We start from the raw sequence: 19,123 nt of genomic DNA on the forward strand, positions 1-19,123 counted from the left end.
GGAAATCTCTCGGAAATGATAAGCGGAAATGCAACCTGAGAGCTTCCACGGAGTTGGTATAGAACAATATATATAAGTGCTACATCTCTAATAATGAATGAATGGAGTAAGGATTATAAATTAAAACATGACCGGATACTCACAACTCGTAGAAGCACAAAGAATTTTCAGCTCTTTACTTCAAGATCAGAACTTACCAGTGCCCGATGAATTCAAATCATTGGCACAAGACGTAAGCTTCTATAATAACTCAGATAGCCTTGTATTACCTTGCAGATTAAAAGAATGTGAGATGGCAGCTGCTTTGAAGGGTTTAGAGGCTACGGCTGCGGTTGCTATTGCTAATTTGAGATACGGGGTTAATGATAATGCAAAGATTGACTTGCAGCATGCATTAATGTTCCTCTTCCTGACCTACTTGGCCTCGGTAGATGGTATGACTAAATTAGACAAGAATGTTGTGTCGAGATTGAAGCAAACTGATATAAATGAAGCGCAGTCAATTACGTACAGAAGAATGTCTGCAAATTTGTACAAAACTAAGGACGAGAGGTACTATCATATCCATGGGTCCTTAGAGGCGTCCACCACGTTGAACATGATTGGATTACCAGCATATGAGCCAGAACTTACCGAATATGAAGATGTTATCAAAGTTATTCAGGGAGCGGTAAGCAAGCTCGATTGTGATGACCTAGAAGCTTTGAATACCCAGAACCGCCAAGCTGGTATCGAGGCATTGACCGAAGAACAATTTTTAGAGACAAAGCATGGAAAAGTCATTCTGAAGGAACCATATTGGACAATTGAAAGTATGGAACAAGAAACCCCACCGGTAGCATTTGCATGTTCTACAGGCACAGATAAGCCAAAAATATTGCAAGGAATTAAAATATTAGAATTGTGTCGTATCATTGCAGGTCCTACGATTGGTCGTATCCTTGCTGAATACGGTGCAGAAGTTATAAAAGTTACCTCTCCAAACCTTCCGGATGTGCCTTTTTTCCAAGTTGATGTGAATGTTGGTAAACATACCACATCATTGAATTTAAAGAATGAACAGGATAGGGAAACTTTTGAGGCTTTACTTCGTGATGCCGATGTTATTCTTGATGGATATAGAACAAATGCAATTGAAAGATTGGGATATGGACCTTCAAATATTGCTGAAATGGCTAAATCAAGAAAGAAGGGATATATTTATGGTTCTGAAAATTGCTTTGGTTTCAATGGTCAATGGGCTGATAGAGCTGGCTGGCAACAGATAGCAGACTGTGCTTCAGGTGTTGCCTGGATTCATGGTAAGTCCTTAGGTTTAGATGAACCGTTGATTCCACCTTTTCCTATGTCCGATTACGGAACTGGTTGTATGGTTGCAATAGCTGTACTTACGGCAATTTATAAAAGAGCACGCTACGGTGGTAGTTATTGGTGTAAATCCTCATTAGTGCAATACGATTTATTGTTATTAAAGCAAGGGTTATACCCAGATGATTTATGGAAGGAATCATTAACCCAACACGATAAGGAGATCTTCAATTTGAGATATTGTGACTCTGTCGACAAAATTTCTTCAACTTGTCTTCGCTCAATGAAAAGAATAAAGCCAGAGTTGTTTGATGATACCGTTAGTGAGAAGAAGTATATGGAAGAGATGGACGCACCTGCCTTCAAAGGAAAGATCAAAGTATTGAAACCCGTAGTCGAATATTCATCAACTTCGGTGGGATTCGATTGTCCCAGCAGACCAAACGGTTATGATAAACCTGAATGGTGGAAATAGAATAATAAGCATATTTACATACAACTGAGATTATGTATAAGGTCATAGATTATAGATAGTCATATATTTCTGTTCGAGATTTCAGCATTGTAACTCGAATTCTCTGCTCTTAATATACCTACTATCAATTATAACAAGCAAATTTGGTCATTTCTTAAGACAAATAATGTAGAGAAAAGGATCTCCGATAATGACATCCTAGCCTATCAGTTGAAGATAGATCTTCAATGCTTCTGCTTCTCTATTTGAGCCGGTTGACTTATCGAATTCGTATTCATGGTTCGGCTTCTATGTCCAACGTTACCCATATTTTCTTTAATTCCAGCATTCATATCGATATTGCAGCCAGGTGCGGCCAGGTTCGGAAATACAAGTCGGTAAAACTGCAAGGAATAGAAACAAAAGAATACAGAAAATGTTTAGAATATACTGATTGTATCCTCTTATGTGGCTTCGGAATTAATATACGTTAAATAGTATGGGATGTGGCTTTTGATAGAAGATCCTGGAGTAATGTCGCAGTTACTAACTGATTGAAAAACTGTACTCGACAATTCACTTATACTCAATACAGGTTTGCAATACAAACATGCCGAAGCCATTGGTTGTCCATTTGGAGCCAGTTAGATATAGCCATCATTTATGGATAGAACTTGAAGAAATTGCTGAGATAGAGCTTGTTGGTGACTATTCAAGGGAAGAATTTATCAAAGATCTTCATGGCAAGTACGCCAATGTTGTCGCCATTGGAAGAGGATACCTTACAGGACAAAAAGTTGGGATGTTCGACGAAGAATTAATATCTCATTTTCCATCCTCGTTGAAATATATTGCACATCAGGGCACAGGATATGATCAAATAGATGTTGACGAGTTAAATAAACGTGGCATTCAGTTATCGAATTGTCCAGATATTGTGACTAAATCTACAGCAGACATGAATATATTTCTTATGCTTGGGGCAATGAGAAACTTTGAAGCCGGAAGGCGAAATCTCATCGCCGGTAAGTGGCCAGCTGGTGGTCTTGGTGCAGGTGTTGAAGCAGGATGGGCCCCTTCAAGAAAAGTTTTGGGGATTATAGGTATGGGAAACATCGGTCGCGCCGTCAGAGATAGGGCAGTATCATTTGGGTTTGAAAAAATCGTTTACTACAGTAGATCCAAGCTAACACCGGAATTAGAAAAAGATTGTGAATATGTTGCATCGCTCGAAGAATTGGTCGCTGCTTCTGATGTCCTTTCTATCAACTGCCCGTTGAATAAATCTACATACCACTTGATAAATGATTCGTTAATCTCCAAAATGAAAGATGGTGTGATAATAGTGAATACAGCTAGAGGTGCTGTTATCGATGAGCAGGACATGATCAAGCACTTGAAGACTGGTAAAATCGGTGCAGCTGGCTTGGATGTGTTTGAAAATGAACCTGTACCTCGGAAGGATCTATTAGACTTGCCAAACGTCATGGCATTACCTCACATGGGCACCCATACAGTGCAAGCCTTCTCTGATTTCGAGAACTGGACAATTGAAAATATTCGCTCTGGATTATCAACCGGTAAAGTTCGTACAATTGTGCAAGAGCAGCAGAATACTACTTTTAATTAGAATACTTAGACACTCAACATTCTATACATGAATAAAGATAAACCAGCATACCATATCGATTCATCAGATTTGATAATAAAAATTTCTTATTATGTAGAATTTTCAACATAAATTACGATTACAATTCTTCCTTCTTGCCCCATGTCTCTCTTTCATGCCATGCATCTCATGCATCTAATCATACAGATCATACTGGTCAATCCTACACTTTTGATAAGTATTTTAATTTTACACCATCCATTAGTTTAGAATGTATAAGGTCATGGGACGATATTGAAGGACAAGAAATACTACGGCTGTGTGTTCCATGAATGACGTTTTCCAAGGCCTAAGAATTTTGTCTCCGGAAAAGATGGTTGAAATTTTCGAGAGTAGTTTTTGTGTCACTTTGAAATTGATTAAGGATCCAACGGCATATTCAATATGCTATCCTTGCCAATTGTAAATACATTCTAGTATATCTGAGTTATTTCAATACTACTGTATTCGTCTAAGTTAAAGGAGCGATTTTTGGATTGAGTGGATACAATCAGTTACAAATTTTAGAAAGATGGGACTTAATAATCCAATACCAAGAAGTTTGAAAAGTGAATCAAAGTATGTATGAATTACGAATCTCTCATCAATAATGGTGAAGTTAATGGAGGTATGTTACAAGTAATATACTAACCGGTTTTTAGGAAAGCTGCTAAAGTCCTTGCTTCATTTGTAAAGCCTAATCAATTTGCTGGGGCAGACCAAGTCATTCCCCCAAACGTTTTGAAAAATGCTAAAGGATTGGCAATTATTACTGTATTGAAAGCAGGATTCTTGTTTTCTGGTAGAGCTGGTTCTGGTGTTATAGTTGCCAGGCTTCCAGATGGTAGTTGGTCGGCGCCATCAGCGATTGTCACAGCCGGAGCTGGGGTTGGGGGACAAATTGGTGCCGAGATCACTGATTTTGTCTTCATTTTAAATAATAAGGCTGCTGTCGACTCGTTTGCCCAAATGGGATCAATTACATTAGGGGCTAACGTTTCAGTGGCTGCCGGTCCATTGGGAAGAAATGCCGAAGGTGCAGGTACTGCTTCGTTAAAAAGTGCCTCAGCTGTATTCGCATATTCCAAAACCAAGGGTTTGTTTGCAGGTGTATCGTTGGAAGGTTCTGCGATTGTTGAGAGAAGAGAGGCGAATAGAAAATTTTATGGTAATAAATGTAAGGCCAGAACTATTTTGGCGGGCAATGTTGAACCACCACCAGCATGTGACACATTGATGAGAGTCTTAGATTCTAAGGCTTTCAACAACAGATTGCCATATGATGAAGATGAATTTTACAACGATGATTACTATGATGATATTCCAGATGAATTCTCTGACACTACGTCGGCCTCAGGATCAAGAAGAGGTGTTGGGGTTGGACGTTCAAGAAGATATTCAGATGACTACGGACATTCCGATGATGATTATTCTGATGAGGACGATAGTTATAGAAGAAGTGGTTCTGGTGGGGGGCGTAACAGACAACTGTCGAATAGCAATGGTAGACGCTCGGCATGGGAAGATGACATTTATGATTCCACAGGTTCAAGCAGAAGACGAAATAACAGTGATGTAGACAACCTAAATTCGGCGTTCAGTAACTCTCGTCTAACAGGTAGTGGTCCTTCAAGGCCTCCAACATCTAGTAAACCAAATTTTGGGGGAGCTACAAAGACGAATGCCAATCAAGCAATTGCCTTATATACATTTAAAGGAGAACAAAATGGTGACTTACCATTTAAAAAAGGTGATGTTATTGACATTGTTAAGAAGTCAGAAACGTCTAATGATTGGTGGACTGGAAGAAACAATGGTGCTGTTGGTATATTTCCTGCTAATTACGTTGAATTAATTTAGTTATTGTATAGATGTATTTTTTTTTTTATCTTTTCTACGTTTCTATATGTGTAAAATATAAAAGATCGATATTGCAATTTTGAGTAATTAGTTGTCTTACTTATTTAGGACATCTTCGTTGGCCTTCATAATTTGATAAAGAAGCTCGACGTTACACCCCTTTCGAGGTTGAAGGTGTAACAGAATGGTGCCCATATTGCTGACATTCACTACACCCATTGATACAACAGAAAAGGTTTTGCTGAATGCTCTTCTAAGTATTTTGGGATCTGCGCCAAGTGGGATATTCCGTAATGTAATATACTTTCTTCCGACACTTTTGGAACACAAAACATTAGTGTCTAAAGACTCATTCCGTTCTTCTGATGTTTCCGTGTCTTTTTCATATAGTTTGGATAGGCTTCGTGAGCCTGATTGTCTTCCAGTCTGACAGTGGTGATCCTTGGGCTTGTTTAAACAGTTATCCTCTATTATTAGGTTTTCTCTATTATCTTCAGATGTATCTTGTTCATTTTTCCCGATGTGTTGAATCATGTTTCTTATTTTAGCTTGCTAATTGTTGCTTTCAGTTGTTTCTTGATTATAACTTTTGAAATATAATTTCACTACTTATTCCGTATATTGGACAATTATAAAAAATTTATACTAATACTAAAGTCAAGTTCTTATATATAGAAACTTCCTAACACTATTATTCGGTTAAGGGTAAACTCGATTTATGCTTAACATCTAACATGGAATATTAGATGTCAATAGTTCATTCATCACCCGAAGTTGTTGCAAACATGCGTCTATTTGTGGATGCAAAAATCGGAATCAAAAATCACACAAAAGGACAAGCTCTACATTTAAATACACAAATCTTATGGAACCACAACCAGTTCATTGAATACAGGATACATACATACATGTCTGATATTAACACTAAGTCCGTATATTAAAATCTGTTTTTTCCATTTCTTACGTAAAAATCTATTTTCTTCTATTCTAACTTGAAAGCTTGTTCTACGAAATGTCTAACAACAGTTTTCCCCTCTTCAAAAGCAGGCTCATCTTGTCTTACTATAGCTGCTGAATGAGTTAGCGCAGTCTTTCTGATTATGACAGGATATTTCTCCCAATCAAGCTTATTTAGCTTCTGAATAATATATAACTCGTTGCTTGATAATTTTAATCTGAAGTCATCAATCTTTTTACCTTTTAAGGTAACAAGCTTAGATTGTGACAATAATGGATCAGATGAATCATTAAGATTCTCCATTTCGTTAATTGTCGAAGAAAACTCATTATCCGACTTTGGTGCGGGCTTATCTTTGTTTCTTCTTTTTCTCTTTCGACTTGAAATACTATACTCATACTCTTCATAGCTTTGGCTATTAGCTGCATCAAATATAGAATCGACAAAAATGTCAGTTTGATCTCTGACTTGTTCACCCAATTCTTTTTCTAGCGAATAAATGAAGGATTCATGAGGTCCATCTTTATCGTTTAGTTCAAGCTCGGATTTCTCATTTTTAGGCTGAGGAGTTTCATCTTCTGAAGTAATATCGTCAAAAATATGATCCGGATAACTATACAAATATAATAAAGATGTTTCATTGAAGAACAGCGAAACTCTTTTATTCAATTTTATTCTTTCGGAAATGGTTTTGTATAAAAACCACAAGCCCCAAAGTGGTGTGACCAAGATAATACCCACCAAGAGCTTTACCCATTTCACTATTATCGACCATATAGGGTAGACTGGCGTTGTATTCGTTTCATCTATTCTAGAAAACGAAATAGGCTTAGTGAAATCTATAACGGTTGGTTCGTATCCTTTCACATATTCAAAGTCGTACGCACTTACGTTCCGATCAACCATGGAACTGAAGGGGTCCATAGTCGCTATTGCTGCGGTAAAAAACCCGGCCCGCTTATCACCAATAGCATTTGCGTAAACCATTCTATGCTTGAACTTTGATAAAGCGATGTAAAAAGTAGACGAAGGTTCCGCCATCCAAACTAAAAGAGGTAAATTAAGATCATTATTTCCCCCATACTCCGACTTAACGGGTTGCTTATCCTTCAAAAACATCTGGGCCCCACTATGGGCAAGAAAGTAAGACAGAAAACCATTGAACATTTTTGCCAGAAATGAACGATATGGCTTGATGGCCCCAACATGTGGTGTGCAAAAAGTAATGAAATTCACCGGCAACACTTTCTCAAAATACCCTTCGTAATATAAAACTCCGATCGCATACCGAGATATCAACCCTCCCAAAGAATATCCTAGTATAGAGAATTTTTTAACTCCATTTCCGTTACTCGTGAGCTTATCTGTCTCTGCAGTTATTTCATTCGCAATCCTTTTTCCGTTGACATCTATTCCGTCGTATGTTAAAAACCCTCCGTGTGAAATAGTCTTGTATGTAATAATATTTTCATCCTTATTTAACGATTTAATTTGTTTGATTTGTGATTCAAGGTAATCCATATGTGAACATGTACCCCATAAACTAGATATTAACGTTAGCAACCTTCTTTTTTGTTTATAGACGTAGATTCAAGAGCCTTTAACATACCCATGCACCAATATTACTAGATGATAATCTACCATTTGATTTGTTCTCAAGTTTTCTTAAATTGTGATATTTTTATTATCTATTGCTAATCTATCGAAATGTAGCTTTTGAAGCGTCGTCCTTGTATTAAGTATTCTGTCATTCTTTGGCTAGTTAACCATATTTCAACGGCTAGCAGTTAATCTCATGCAATCTGTCGATCACGTGCGGCCCCTATTTTTCAGATAAGATTTTCATGGGTAAGACGAACTTGTTGAGCTCCTTGTGCTTGCTCTTTGTGAGCTAGTATAGATTCTTATTTAGCATATGAAATGTGCGTTCGCGACTACTTGACACAAACATATGCAATTGTTTACCAGATGATTTCGAATTGGCATATTGCGAGGAAGACCTTGAATACGACTTAGTCCTTACTACACTAGTAGAATGATTAGATATGGTTCTAATGATATATATTTACAAGTATTTTATATAGAATTTGTTCAGAGTTAAGTGTAGTTCTTATTCGAAGCATTTGCTTATCAACAAACCACATGCAACACTGACATTTAACGAATCAACTATGTCGACACCGAGTCTTCTACCTTTGTCCAAACCAACAAGATAATCAGACTTTAGTTTCAAATTAGTTCTTACACCCGCACCTTCGCTTCCCATGATAAGCAATATCGGAGACTGGGCCATCATGGATGATAACTCGTCGACTTCGATAAATTTATTCTTCAAATGTTCCTCTACCTTTTCATGTTTCAGCTTTAAATCGTGCAATTCATCGTGGTTTGGTTTAGCACTGGTGGTGATTACGTTCCATCCATTGTTCTTGACACTTTCAACGAAACGTAAACTATCAACAGTTTGGTAAATGCTAGTTAAATCAAGAGAACCGGCAGATGCTTTATTTGCAACAGGCCCTAACCTTGCCGTTTCATGATCTGGAACCACTATGAAATCCGCCCCCAAATAATAAGCCGATCTAACAATAGCACCTATATTTTGTGGGTCCGTAATACCATCGAGATAGATTCCTAACGGGTATTTAGAGCTAGATTCATCTGAAAAGTTACGGACAACCGGTTCCAGTTTCTGCACTTCGGTGTTATATAAATCGTTTACTATTGAGACCTTGTAAGTTCCTAGTTCTGGGTCACATTCGCCCAAAGTAGATATGATTGGAAGCTCAAGTGGTTTTGTTTCTAATACAATTCCATTATGTACTCCATTGTCGGACAATACATTTAAGTCATTTTTGCTATCCTTTCTATCTATTCTTAAACCATATCTTTTTGCTAACTTGAAAATTTCTCCACTTGATTCTTTTGGATTATGCGTTATTAATTTATTGAACAGGCCTCTTTTATTTGCCATTAAAGCGGCCATTACAGGGAAGGTACCATAAACATATTCACTTAAGGGGTTTTTGAATGCTTGTCTAAAATCACGATTACCTCCAAATCGAGAAAAGCGTTCTTCTTTTTCATGCTTTCTATATTGCCTATCTGCATCCTTTCTTTCTTTTCTGGCCCTCCTTTGTCTATCAACTTTCTGATTTAAAAACTCTCTCTCCTTTTCACTTATTGAACCATATTTCTTCATATAGAATTCGTCCTTTGTCTGTTCTCCATCATCCCAAGGTTTACGTTTTACTTGCTTAGGAAAATTTTTGTCAAAGTGTTTAGCACCTTCATTCAGATAATGGGATTTGAAAACAGGTTTGATATTTGATTCATTTTTATTCAACACATTGGATATGACAGAGAACCGTCTAATCGGGGTCTTGAGCATAGTCGTAATGTTTATAGAAGAAATTGTATCTTCAAGGTCTTCTCTTCTGATACTAAAATATTTTATCTACCAGCATCACGTGCGTTATCAGATGCTATATCAATGTGGACTAAGTAAAGGTGCAAGGTAAGGCCCATTGACGAAATATCAGAGTTCCAAGGCAGACAGAGTAGTCTATTGGGGAATATTAAATCAAGAGACAAGAGGCGGATGGGTAATATGTAAAAAATAATTCATGTTTTGTATTGGATTTGCTATTTATACGTAGGTAAAGCTTCTAGTCACTTCATCTAAAGAAAAGGCACCAAAGATATATATCTCGCCTGTAAACATTATTGAATATATGTTTAAAATAAAACACCCTTAGTACTTGGAACGTCATCGGTGCCATTGCTAGAAGTAGCTTCCTTAATAGCCACTGCCAATGCCTTAAACGCACTTTCAGCTCTGTGATGATCATTGAATCCCCTTATACAGTCGACATGGATAGTGATAGCAGCACCTTGGGCAAAACTTTCCATTACATGTGGAATCATCTCGCACGACAAATCGCCTATCTTCTCTCTCTTTAATCCCAACTCAATCACTGCATATGGTCTATTGGACAAATCAACAACAGCCCTACTTAATGCTTCGTCCAATGGAGCGAAACCACATCCAAATCTCTTGACACCTTTCACCTGTCCGAGTGCCTTGTGAAATGCAAGGCCTAGTGTGATACCAACATCTTCAGCTGTATGGTGGTCGTCGATATGGATGTCTCCGATACATTCTATAATCAATGACCACCCAGAATGCTTGGCCAATGCATGTAACATATGATCTAAGAACCCTATTCCAGTTTGGACCTGAATCACTTGTGTAGAGGTGGCCTGGGTCGCATGACTATCATCTTTAGTCTCATTGGCCGAATTCTTGAAAATAGACTCCTCCAACGCTATATGACCTCCTTCCAAAGAAATTGCAATTTGGATCTTTGTCTCATTAGTGTCTCTTTTAATCGTTGCAGTCTTAGCCATCCTATTTAGTAGTATTATGGAGATTATAGTACTATGACTAACCTTGAAAATTATGAAGAATTGATATCACTATTAGGTACTGCATAATAATAATTAAGGTGCTCATCTACGAACCACCAATTCTAGATCAATAGACCCAATCTTTAATCTTACTACTTATAATATATCCCTAAAGATTTACCTTAACTAAGTAGCGAAAGCTGTTATAAAATTATAGATAGATTAGATCCCATCTGGTGAAAATGGGAGTTATCTCAAAGACTTCGTTTGAACGCACAGAGGTCATTGGTCGAGGGAAATTTGGAGTTGTTTATAAAGGCTATAACAAACAAACGAAGCAGGTAGTTGCCATAAAAGTATTAAATTTGGATACAGAGGAGGATGAAGTTATAGATGTGCAACAAGAGATACAGTTTTTGACAGAATTGAAGAATGTGCCTAATGTGACGCATTACTACGGATCATTTTTAAACGATACAAGATTATGGATTGTGATGGACTATTGTGCTGGTGGTAGTCTTCGTACGTTGCTTAAATGTGGCGTTTTTGAAGAAAAGTACATTGGTGTGATAATGAGAGAATTATTGATTGCATTACAAGCGGTTCATAAGTTAGGGTTTATACATAGAGATCTAAAAGCGGCAAATGTGTTGATTACTAAAGAAGGGAATGTCCGTCTATGTGACTTCGGAGTAGCCACACAAATCACATCGAATGCATTGAAACGTACGACTATGGCTGGGACACCATATTGGATGGCACCGGAAGTCATTCGTGAAGGGGACACCTATAATGCGAAAGCCGATATTTGGTCATTGGGGATAACTATATATGAGATTGCCACGGGAAACCCTCCTTATTGTGACAAAGACGCCATGTGGGCAATGCAAATGATATCAAAACTGACACCTCCAAGATTGGAAGGCCGGGAGTATTCATCTGCGTTGAAAGAGACTATTGCATTATGTTTAGATGAGAATCCCGAGGAGAGACCAAGCGCAGAGGATTTATTGAAATGTAAATTTATTAAATTCTATAAAGGTCACCCAACCGTTGTACTAAAGGAAGTGATCACAAGATATTTATTATGGAGAGATAGAGATTCTTCTAGAGATTCAGTGGCTTATATGAACTTGGAGGAAAATATGATGCCAACTCATCGCCGTAGTAGCGAAAATAACGAAATTGAGAACGATCAGCAGCTTCAAGTTAAGTGGGATTTTGACTCTTTAAGTAGTCGTGATTATATTATTGAAAATGATATTGATATGGAACAGGTTGAAGAAAACTATCAAGATTCGTACGCATACAATGAAGAAGATGCAGCGAACGAGACCTATCAGACACAATCTACATTGCAGATGGGAAATACAATGAATAACACTAGATCGAAATTTGGGATGAATACTTTGAATAATGAATCAAATTTTTCTAGCGATAGAAATAAGGCAACAGGGAGTGCAACCAACTCAGAAATTCCTAAATCTCTCCTAAACTTGTTTCAAGAAGCGTCTCCGGAGATGAGTGCCGTCCCCAGCACAATCGGTGGTCAAGGATTTGAATTACCCCCATCGTTTACTCCAAGTGACCAACGGTTAGAGTCACCAACAATCGAGATTCCAGATATGGATAACTATGGTGGATACGCGGATAAATCTACCACCACCAATACTGGACAGCCTTCTCTTAATAAACCACCTACTTTATATCATTCGCAATCGGCTTCCGGTAATTTAGAAACCAGATTTTCGACCTCAGCATCTGCCAATAGACAAAGAAAGCTCACTATATCAAATACATTTGGAAGTAATTCAAGTGCATCACATCAGCCTCCTCGTACACCTTCATCAACTACATCTTCGAACATGAAAACACCATCTCCAAAACCAGTTCCCACAACTACTCTTCTTAATGCTGCCAGTATGGCGAATACTTCGTCCCCGTCTAAATCAATGAAGGCTCTACAATCCAATTCAAATCCTTTACTTCAGCCTATAAACTTTAAATTGACAAATGAATCTAATGGCTCAAGTGCCAATGGTGCATCGAACCTTGGTCCGACTAACAATAACATCAATACTACAAACAATACCACCAACGGTAATGGGAATTCAAATCTAGGACCTTCACAAAGCATGAACGGCAATACGAATACTAGTGATACTAATATCAACCAACTGTCGTCTTCACATCTCCAAAATGCTGCAACTGCAAAACCAAAGAGACCAAGACCTGGATTTCATATTCAAATGCCAACCCCATCTAATTCTATCAACACACTTTCAGCATTGACCCATGACTTTGATCCGCACAACGGTAATCAACTCTCACAGGGCGAAAATGTGAATCAATTTGGTATTAATCCATCGCAGATTGGTAACTTGCCTTTAACTATGACCCCGGTAACGGAGAAGGAAAATCTTATCTACCCTGGAACTGGATCAGAAAATACAACTGATTCTGAGGCTACTAACACATCAAGTAATCCAAGACATCATCCCGTTCTGTTGAAGAAAGCTAATACTTCATCAGTAGTCCCTACATCAAACCTTCCTACAACCAGTAACCCTTCTACAATCAACTCGTTTTTGCCTAGAACTACTTCCTTAAGTGGCTCAAATGTGAGTAGAGAAAAGTCATCTCAAAGCTTCCCACATATTCCAACTATCAATGGGGAATTTTTCCTCGACACAACACCTAAATACAAGTTGGTGAGTGAGCTAGATGCAATGATTAAATTATTTAATCAAGGGTTAGAAACGTTAGAAAATGATATTTAAATATGGATTAATAATATGTATAATAGGTAAATAGACCACAAAAATAAGTAACGAAAATGTCGTTCAAAATGTCGCGTAAATTATTTGAAAACATCAAAATGAATGTTGTAGATAGCAGCATTATAAAGTTATAGTGTTTAATATTTCAATAGCAGATAAGATGGCACCTCGAATGAGACGTCGTATCACTTCCGCAAAGCGGGAAGAGATTGAAAAACAACAGAAAGCGTTATCACAAGCAATTGTGAGACCATTTGAGGTCCTTTCTGGGTTACCTTTATCGTATAATCCACCGCCGAATGGTCATTATGAAGATGTTTTAAAGAATCCACTCACAACAAAAGATACAGGAGTTCTTTATAGATCACTTATGAAGTCTAGACAAAACTATATGATTATTGGACCTATGTTTAAATTATACTGGTTAAAACAAAGTTCATATGCAAAGAAGATGCAACAGTTGGATCAAGAAAAGAATACTCATAAGACGCAAAAAGAAGAAAAGTCATCAGAGAGGGTTCCTATATTGGGAAATGATGTCAGTGCAAGGGATGTAATGGTGAAGTTATGCGATGCGTCGCTTAGTATGGGGCCCCATAAATTTGAAATTCGATTATTCATTGCCAAAGATGAAAGGTCCGAAAAAAATGCCAAGAAGAAGGAGGACGAGGAGGAGAATAAAGTGAAAAAAGACCCGAATGTTTACCAGGAACTGGTTACTGAAAAGGAAAAACCAAGTATGACTGAGACGACATCAAATTCAACCAATCCAGATGATAAAATAGAAGAGAAGTCTGCTGAGACCAATGCGTTGAAGTCCTCAGAAGTACAGGACAAATCAGAAATTGATGATGTGCCTCATACTGTAGAAAACACAAAAGAAGGAATAGATAATGAATCTAAAGAAAACATCTCTCAAAGCTCAGAAACTCCGCAATCAACGACTAATGAGAAGCATAATACATCAACTAACCCTAATGAGTCAAACGCTGAACAAGAAACTAATACTATAGACAATCTACCAAAAGGAGAAGATCCATTGAAAATAAAATCTACATATAGTGACAAGCCGGACACATCAGGTTCCAAAGAAAATGGAAGTGATTCAAATAAGAAAGCTCCCGTAGGTGACTCTGAGAATCTAGGCAAAGATGAAACGGAAAATAAAGATAGCTCTAGTGGTTCAAACAACAATGCGAACAAATCGAAGAACCAAAATGTTTCGAATCCAGCTTCAACTACTGAAGATTTACCCACATCCAGCAATCCGCAAGCCGCTACTCTGGTACAACAACCATCAGTTGCGAATACTTCATTCATACCTCAGTCTTCTGTATCTACATCCCAAAACCCGTCACCGACACCTCCGGCAGTCTCAAATACTAAAAATGATCCAAATAGCATGCAATCCATAGAAAATACAATAATGATAGCGAATTTAAACACAATCGCTAGAGTGGACCAATCTTTAAATGCTTTGATGAAAATAGTTGCTCTGGGAAATGCATCGCCTCAACAAATCATAACATTTCAGGGTTATATACAAAGGGCAAGGGAAATGGGACCACAACCACATCATGCGTATCTATTCCCAAACGGAATACTTCCAAATCAAAGACTTAAAAAATTGCCGAAAGATAAAAAACCCCCAAAAGAAAAGAAACCACCAAAACCAAAAGTGCCAAAAGATCAAAAATTAACTGCATTTCAAGAAAAATATTTGACTGACGCAACATTATTATTTGAATTTGTAGAAAATGCAAATGTGAGGTATATGCTACCACAAGAAGCGGTATGTGAGGTGTTACCACCTGCAACTTATAATGCCGAAGAGCCTGATAACAAAGACATTTTGGTGAGCTTTTTATGGATTCATAATCAAAATGAGATTGACAATTACAACCAGAAATTGAAAGAATATAAAGAGTTTAAGAAAAAAGAAGAGGAAGAATTGAACAAGGAAAAGTTAAAGAAAGAGGAAGAATTGAAAAGCATACAACAAAAAGGGGAAAGCGAGCAAAAAGAAGGACAAAAGGATGATCAACAACCGGAGAACGAACAGAAACCGGAAGATGCACAGGAAAATAAACTAAAACTGGAAGGTGAACAGAAAGTACCCAATGAAGATAAAACGACAGAAGTGAAGCAGGAAGATCAAAATAATGAAGGTGAACTGGTGCCGATTAAGCCAAGTAGAAGACCTCCTCCGAGAAAGGGACGTAGAAGAAGGGGTGGCCCGGTTCCTAGCAAGAAGGTAGTTTCTAAGAAAATCGAATGTCCAGTTGAACCTGAGATCAAGTATTCTGCTATTTCATTTACGATGCATGGGATCCCTTCAAGATATGTTCCAATTATAGCTAATAGTTTTAAAAAACTTGAAGATGTGCAAGAGCGTATGTCTTATATCTTGAAAAGTGGTACTCGAACTGCCAGTTTTTATCTATGGTATCAAGTTGACGGTAAGCTAGACGAATCGATCGCAGAAGATGTACGTGTTCAACTAAACCATGAAGAAAAGAAAATGCAAGGTGTTACAAGTACTCAAAGTTCTACTTCTAGCGCAAAAAAACGTAAGCAAAAAGAAAAAGGGTCTGAACCAAAACCAAAGAAAAATAAAACTGAACTAGCAGTTCCAACCTCAGCTCCTATTCCAGTTACAATGTTAAGCGAAAACCAAAATCATAATCCCAGCTCAGAAACTAATTCCGCGGATATGAAGCCATCTACTGATGGATTTAAGAGCGAAACTTCCTTGCCTACATAGATATTGTATAATAACAGGTTAAATTATTTGTAAATATATATACATGAGAATCGTAAGATCAGTAAAATGCCTATTTCTTAGAATTTCCTATTAAATTTAATAAGCTTTCCAATGGAATGTTATCTTTACTGTTTCTTTCAGAGGCACTGCCGAAATTTGGATTGGAAGCCTCATAGTTAGATCTATCAATAAATTCATTATTGTTGTTGGTTCTTTGCATCCAGGAACCAACCTTAATACCATCAGCATATACCTTAACTCTACCATTTTCGGTAATTTCGGCTTCATTGATCTTAAATGGCATTACAAATTGTCTTGGATGTTTACCAGGGTAATTCTTAGAGTAGTTGTTTTGCAATAAGGTTGTACGGTCATTAACACTAGCGATGAATCCACCAATGGCTGCTTCTCTATCGCCAACCATTCTACCAGGTGCTATCGAACCATGTCTGATACCATTTGGAGAATTAGCTAATCTACCTTTTTGGGTATATGAAAATCCTCCTGTGCCTTGAATCTTGTTGGTTGGTGCCCTGTTAGTAGATCTACCTTCCTTCTTTGATAAATCTATCAAACCGAGTTCCTGCTTTTTAATATCCGATGTTGTAGCTAAAAATTCTTTCAATAACTTAACAATCTTGGATGGTATGTTTGACATAACCGATTCTGGGCTATTCTTGACTAACCATGCTTGAAATTTCTTATATAAATCTGGATTCTTTTGAAGTAATCTTTTAACATCTGCTCCAGTAGCATTGTTAGTTAAATTGAACTTAGATAAGACACTGTCTAACTGAGAGGTAGATGTATCAGTAGATTTGGTAGTCTTGCTTGGAAATAATGGATTGTTCTCGTTAAAATAGTTTTTCACTGCAACTCCCGTTTCTTGGAATTTCAATCTATTATATAATGGACCCGAATAACTTTCAACATCTGGCATATTTTTAGGGTTATCGATGTCATTATACACAATATGAGAAAATCCAATCTGTTTAGGCAACGCTGTCTTGATACCGAAGTTTGATCTAATAGCACTAGATTTTGGCGTGTAGATTATTTGATGACTTGGTACATTGTCACGTCCTCTCAAAGTTTTATGTAAAGGTGTAGCAACCTGAGCTAACTTGGAGTTCTTGAACAAGTTATAAAGCTCTTGGTTCTTCATTTTATTGGTGTTGTTTGAAGCCTTAATTCGAATACTCTCTATGTTGAAATTTTCAAAAAAAAAGTTCAAGGTCGGTTTTGTGTAATTTTGTTCAAAAGGTAAGAATATTGATTTACCCGGAAAACATTATTTATACTTAATACTATACAATGGTATACAAGGCTGATCAACAAGCGTACGAGAAGCTTATTCCAAATCTATTAAACTCTGGTGTATTGGTAATTGGATTCAAAATCATTTTGACTCCTGTAGTAACCAAAAAGTCTTTGCATCTACCTTTCCATAAGAGCTTTAACATTTTATCGTTTAGACTGGTTGACAATTTAATTACACTCGAGAAGTCACTTTCGTTAACAAGATTTTCAAACGCTGTCATTGCGGTTTCGTTATTAGAATCGACTTGACTTTCGAGTGGTGGTGGTCTTACCTCCTCAAACTCGTTTTTAGTAGAAGGTAGTAATGTGGGGTTTATATGATAATAGTTATCAAACGTCTGAATTGGACTTATGATAACATTAGAATGGTTCTTGTAGTCTAGCACGTCAGGAGATCGTATATGTACTGTACCCTTGGAATCGGTGCTATTATTACTCAAAACTTGTGAATCACTGTTTTTGATACGCGGTGGAGTTGCAGCAGAATTAGACGTATTGCTGCTGGAATAATTATATATCTCGAACCCCAAGGAAAGATTACTGGCATATGAGAACACATTAAAATCATACTTCGAGCAAAATGTGGAGGCCACTGACGTTTTGACAGTATAAGCTGAGGATATATGCCCCAAAATCGGGTTACAGGCAAATGTCATCGTCAAAGGTTTTCCTGTGGATGTGGACCTAGTCGAATATCTAAATGCTGTAGATAACCCTGGACTCATACTTAATGCTGCGTACCATATTTCGGTACCTATGGATATAACCGAATTATCAAACTTTGGAATCAAATTCGAGTTGTTAATGGACCTGTTCAAATTCGATTCCAGGCTGCCCATGTTGTACAAGCACCGGAAACCAAATAGCGCTTCGTTTGTAGAATATATGAATTCTCTCAGTAGCTTTGGTGCATTTTTCTGTAAGTAGACGATCATTGTCCCATTCTTATCCAAATGTGGATTATTGATGCACTTAATCAACAACTGCGTCTGCGGTGAGATCCTCTTAATAATCATGGCCTCCAATGCTGAACCTGGGAAGTACATTCGACCATATAACAATGAATCATGTGTATTCTTGTATACCGGGTTCTGTAACGCATTTGTTGTTGATGAGTTGAGTTCAAGCATTTTGAATCCAGAAATAGCATCCTGTAATGAAATGTCCTTAGTACCCATTGTATTCCGTAAAGGAATTGAAGAATATAGATATGCCAATGAACCATTTATTGAATGATAATTCGATAATGTGAAACTCGAAGCCAGATGTTCCGTAGCTTTCGATGATAAATCTACTTTACACCCATTAGGAATGGGAAATTCCAACAATGCCAGTGATGTAGCAGTTATATTAGAAAAAATATTATCCTCATTCCAATTTGTGGTTTTATAAAAACATTTCTGGAGATATTCCATGTATGTATACATCTAGGTGTTGTATAATAAGCCTAATCTATTCTATACCAATGTTGGTTTCTGTAGACATAAACAGTTTCTGATGGTCTTCTAAACTAAGGTATGTGCAGGATACTACAAATATACTATCATAGACATCCTGTAAAGCCTATATAGGGTATGTTATACACGATAATGGCATTATATCATAAGAGAATGATCCATAC

At 37.3% G+C, this 19,123-nt stretch overlaps 10 protein-coding genes across 10 annotated transcripts; 5 read left to right on the forward strand and 5 right to left on the reverse strand. All coding sequences in view use genetic code 12, as the record gives it.

The window, feature by feature from the left end:
- Positions 1 to 127: 127 nt before the first annotated feature.
- DEHA2C14894g (DEHA2C14894p) lies at positions 128 to 1,783 on the forward strand (the record flags this gene model as incomplete). Its single annotated transcript, XM_458331.1, has 1 exon — positions 128 to 1,783. The coding sequence occupies one exon, from the start codon at positions 128 to 130 to the stop codon at positions 1,781 to 1,783; it is 1,656 nt and encodes a 551-aa protein (XP_458331.2).
- Positions 1,784 to 2,372: 589 nt separating this feature from the next.
- On the forward strand, positions 2,373 to 3,392 carry DEHA2C14916g (DEHA2C14916p; the record flags this gene model as incomplete). Its single annotated transcript, XM_458332.1, has 1 exon — positions 2,373 to 3,392. One exon carries the CDS (start codon positions 2,373 to 2,375, stop codon positions 3,390 to 3,392), a length of 1,020 nt encoding a protein of 339 aa, XP_458332.1.
- Positions 3,393 to 3,942: 550 nt separating this feature from the next.
- On the forward strand, positions 3,943 to 5,270 carry DEHA2C14938g (DEHA2C14938p; the record flags this gene model as incomplete). The annotated part of the gene is made up of 2 exons (XM_458333.2): positions 3,943 to 3,989; positions 4,073 to 5,270. The coding sequence occupies 2 exons, from the start codon at positions 3,943 to 3,945 to the stop codon at positions 5,268 to 5,270; spliced, it is 1,245 nt and encodes a 414-aa protein (XP_458333.2).
- Positions 5,271 to 6,252: 982 nt separating this feature from the next.
- Positions 6,253 to 7,872, reverse strand: DEHA2C14960g (DEHA2C14960p; the record flags this gene model as incomplete). The annotated part of the gene is made up of 2 exons (XM_002770173.1): positions 6,253 to 7,771; positions 7,838 to 7,872. The coding sequence occupies 2 exons, from the start codon at positions 7,870 to 7,872 to the stop codon at positions 6,253 to 6,255; spliced, it is 1,554 nt and encodes a 517-aa protein (XP_002770219.1).
- Positions 7,873 to 8,338: 466 nt separating this feature from the next.
- On the reverse strand, positions 8,339 to 9,619 carry DEHA2C14982g (mitochondrial rRNA methyltransferase; the record flags this gene model as incomplete). Its single annotated transcript, XM_458335.1, has 1 exon — positions 8,339 to 9,619. One exon carries the CDS (start codon positions 9,617 to 9,619, stop codon positions 8,339 to 8,341), a length of 1,281 nt encoding a protein of 426 aa, XP_458335.2.
- Positions 9,620 to 9,966: 347 nt separating this feature from the next.
- Positions 9,967 to 10,638, reverse strand: DEHA2C15004g (DEHA2C15004p; the record flags this gene model as incomplete). The annotated part of the gene is made up of 1 exon (XM_458336.1): positions 9,967 to 10,638. One exon carries the CDS (start codon positions 10,636 to 10,638, stop codon positions 9,967 to 9,969), a length of 672 nt encoding a protein of 223 aa, XP_458336.1.
- A 242-nt stretch (positions 10,639 to 10,880) lies between these two features.
- On the forward strand, positions 10,881 to 13,418 carry DEHA2C15026g (DEHA2C15026p; the record flags this gene model as incomplete). The annotated part of the gene is made up of 1 exon (XM_458337.1): positions 10,881 to 13,418. The coding sequence occupies one exon, from the start codon at positions 10,881 to 10,883 to the stop codon at positions 13,416 to 13,418; it is 2,538 nt and encodes an 845-aa protein (XP_458337.2).
- Positions 13,419 to 13,578: 160 nt separating this feature from the next.
- On the forward strand, positions 13,579 to 16,182 carry DEHA2C15048g (DEHA2C15048p; the record flags this gene model as incomplete). The annotated part of the gene is made up of 1 exon (XM_458338.1): positions 13,579 to 16,182. The coding sequence occupies one exon, from the start codon at positions 13,579 to 13,581 to the stop codon at positions 16,180 to 16,182; it is 2,604 nt and encodes an 867-aa protein (XP_458338.2).
- Positions 16,183 to 16,252: 70 nt separating this feature from the next.
- Positions 16,253 to 17,347, reverse strand: DEHA2C15070g (mitochondrial 37S ribosomal protein MRP51; the record flags this gene model as incomplete). Its single annotated transcript, XM_458339.1, has 1 exon — positions 16,253 to 17,347. One exon carries the CDS (start codon positions 17,345 to 17,347, stop codon positions 16,253 to 16,255), a length of 1,095 nt encoding a protein of 364 aa, XP_458339.1.
- A 166-nt stretch (positions 17,348 to 17,513) lies between these two features.
- DEHA2C15092g (DEHA2C15092p) lies at positions 17,514 to 18,929 on the reverse strand (the record flags this gene model as incomplete). Its single annotated transcript, XM_458340.1, has 1 exon — positions 17,514 to 18,929. The coding sequence occupies one exon, from the start codon at positions 18,927 to 18,929 to the stop codon at positions 17,514 to 17,516; it is 1,416 nt and encodes a 471-aa protein (XP_458340.2).
- Between the last annotated feature and the right edge of the window lie 194 nt (positions 18,930 to 19,123).

The sequence above is a fragment of the Debaryomyces hansenii genome (genome assembly GCF_000006445.2).
Source record: "Debaryomyces hansenii CBS767 chromosome C complete sequence".
In the NCBI taxonomy this organism is placed as follows: Eukaryota; Fungi; Ascomycota; class Pichiomycetes; order Serinales; family Debaryomycetaceae; genus Debaryomyces; species Debaryomyces hansenii.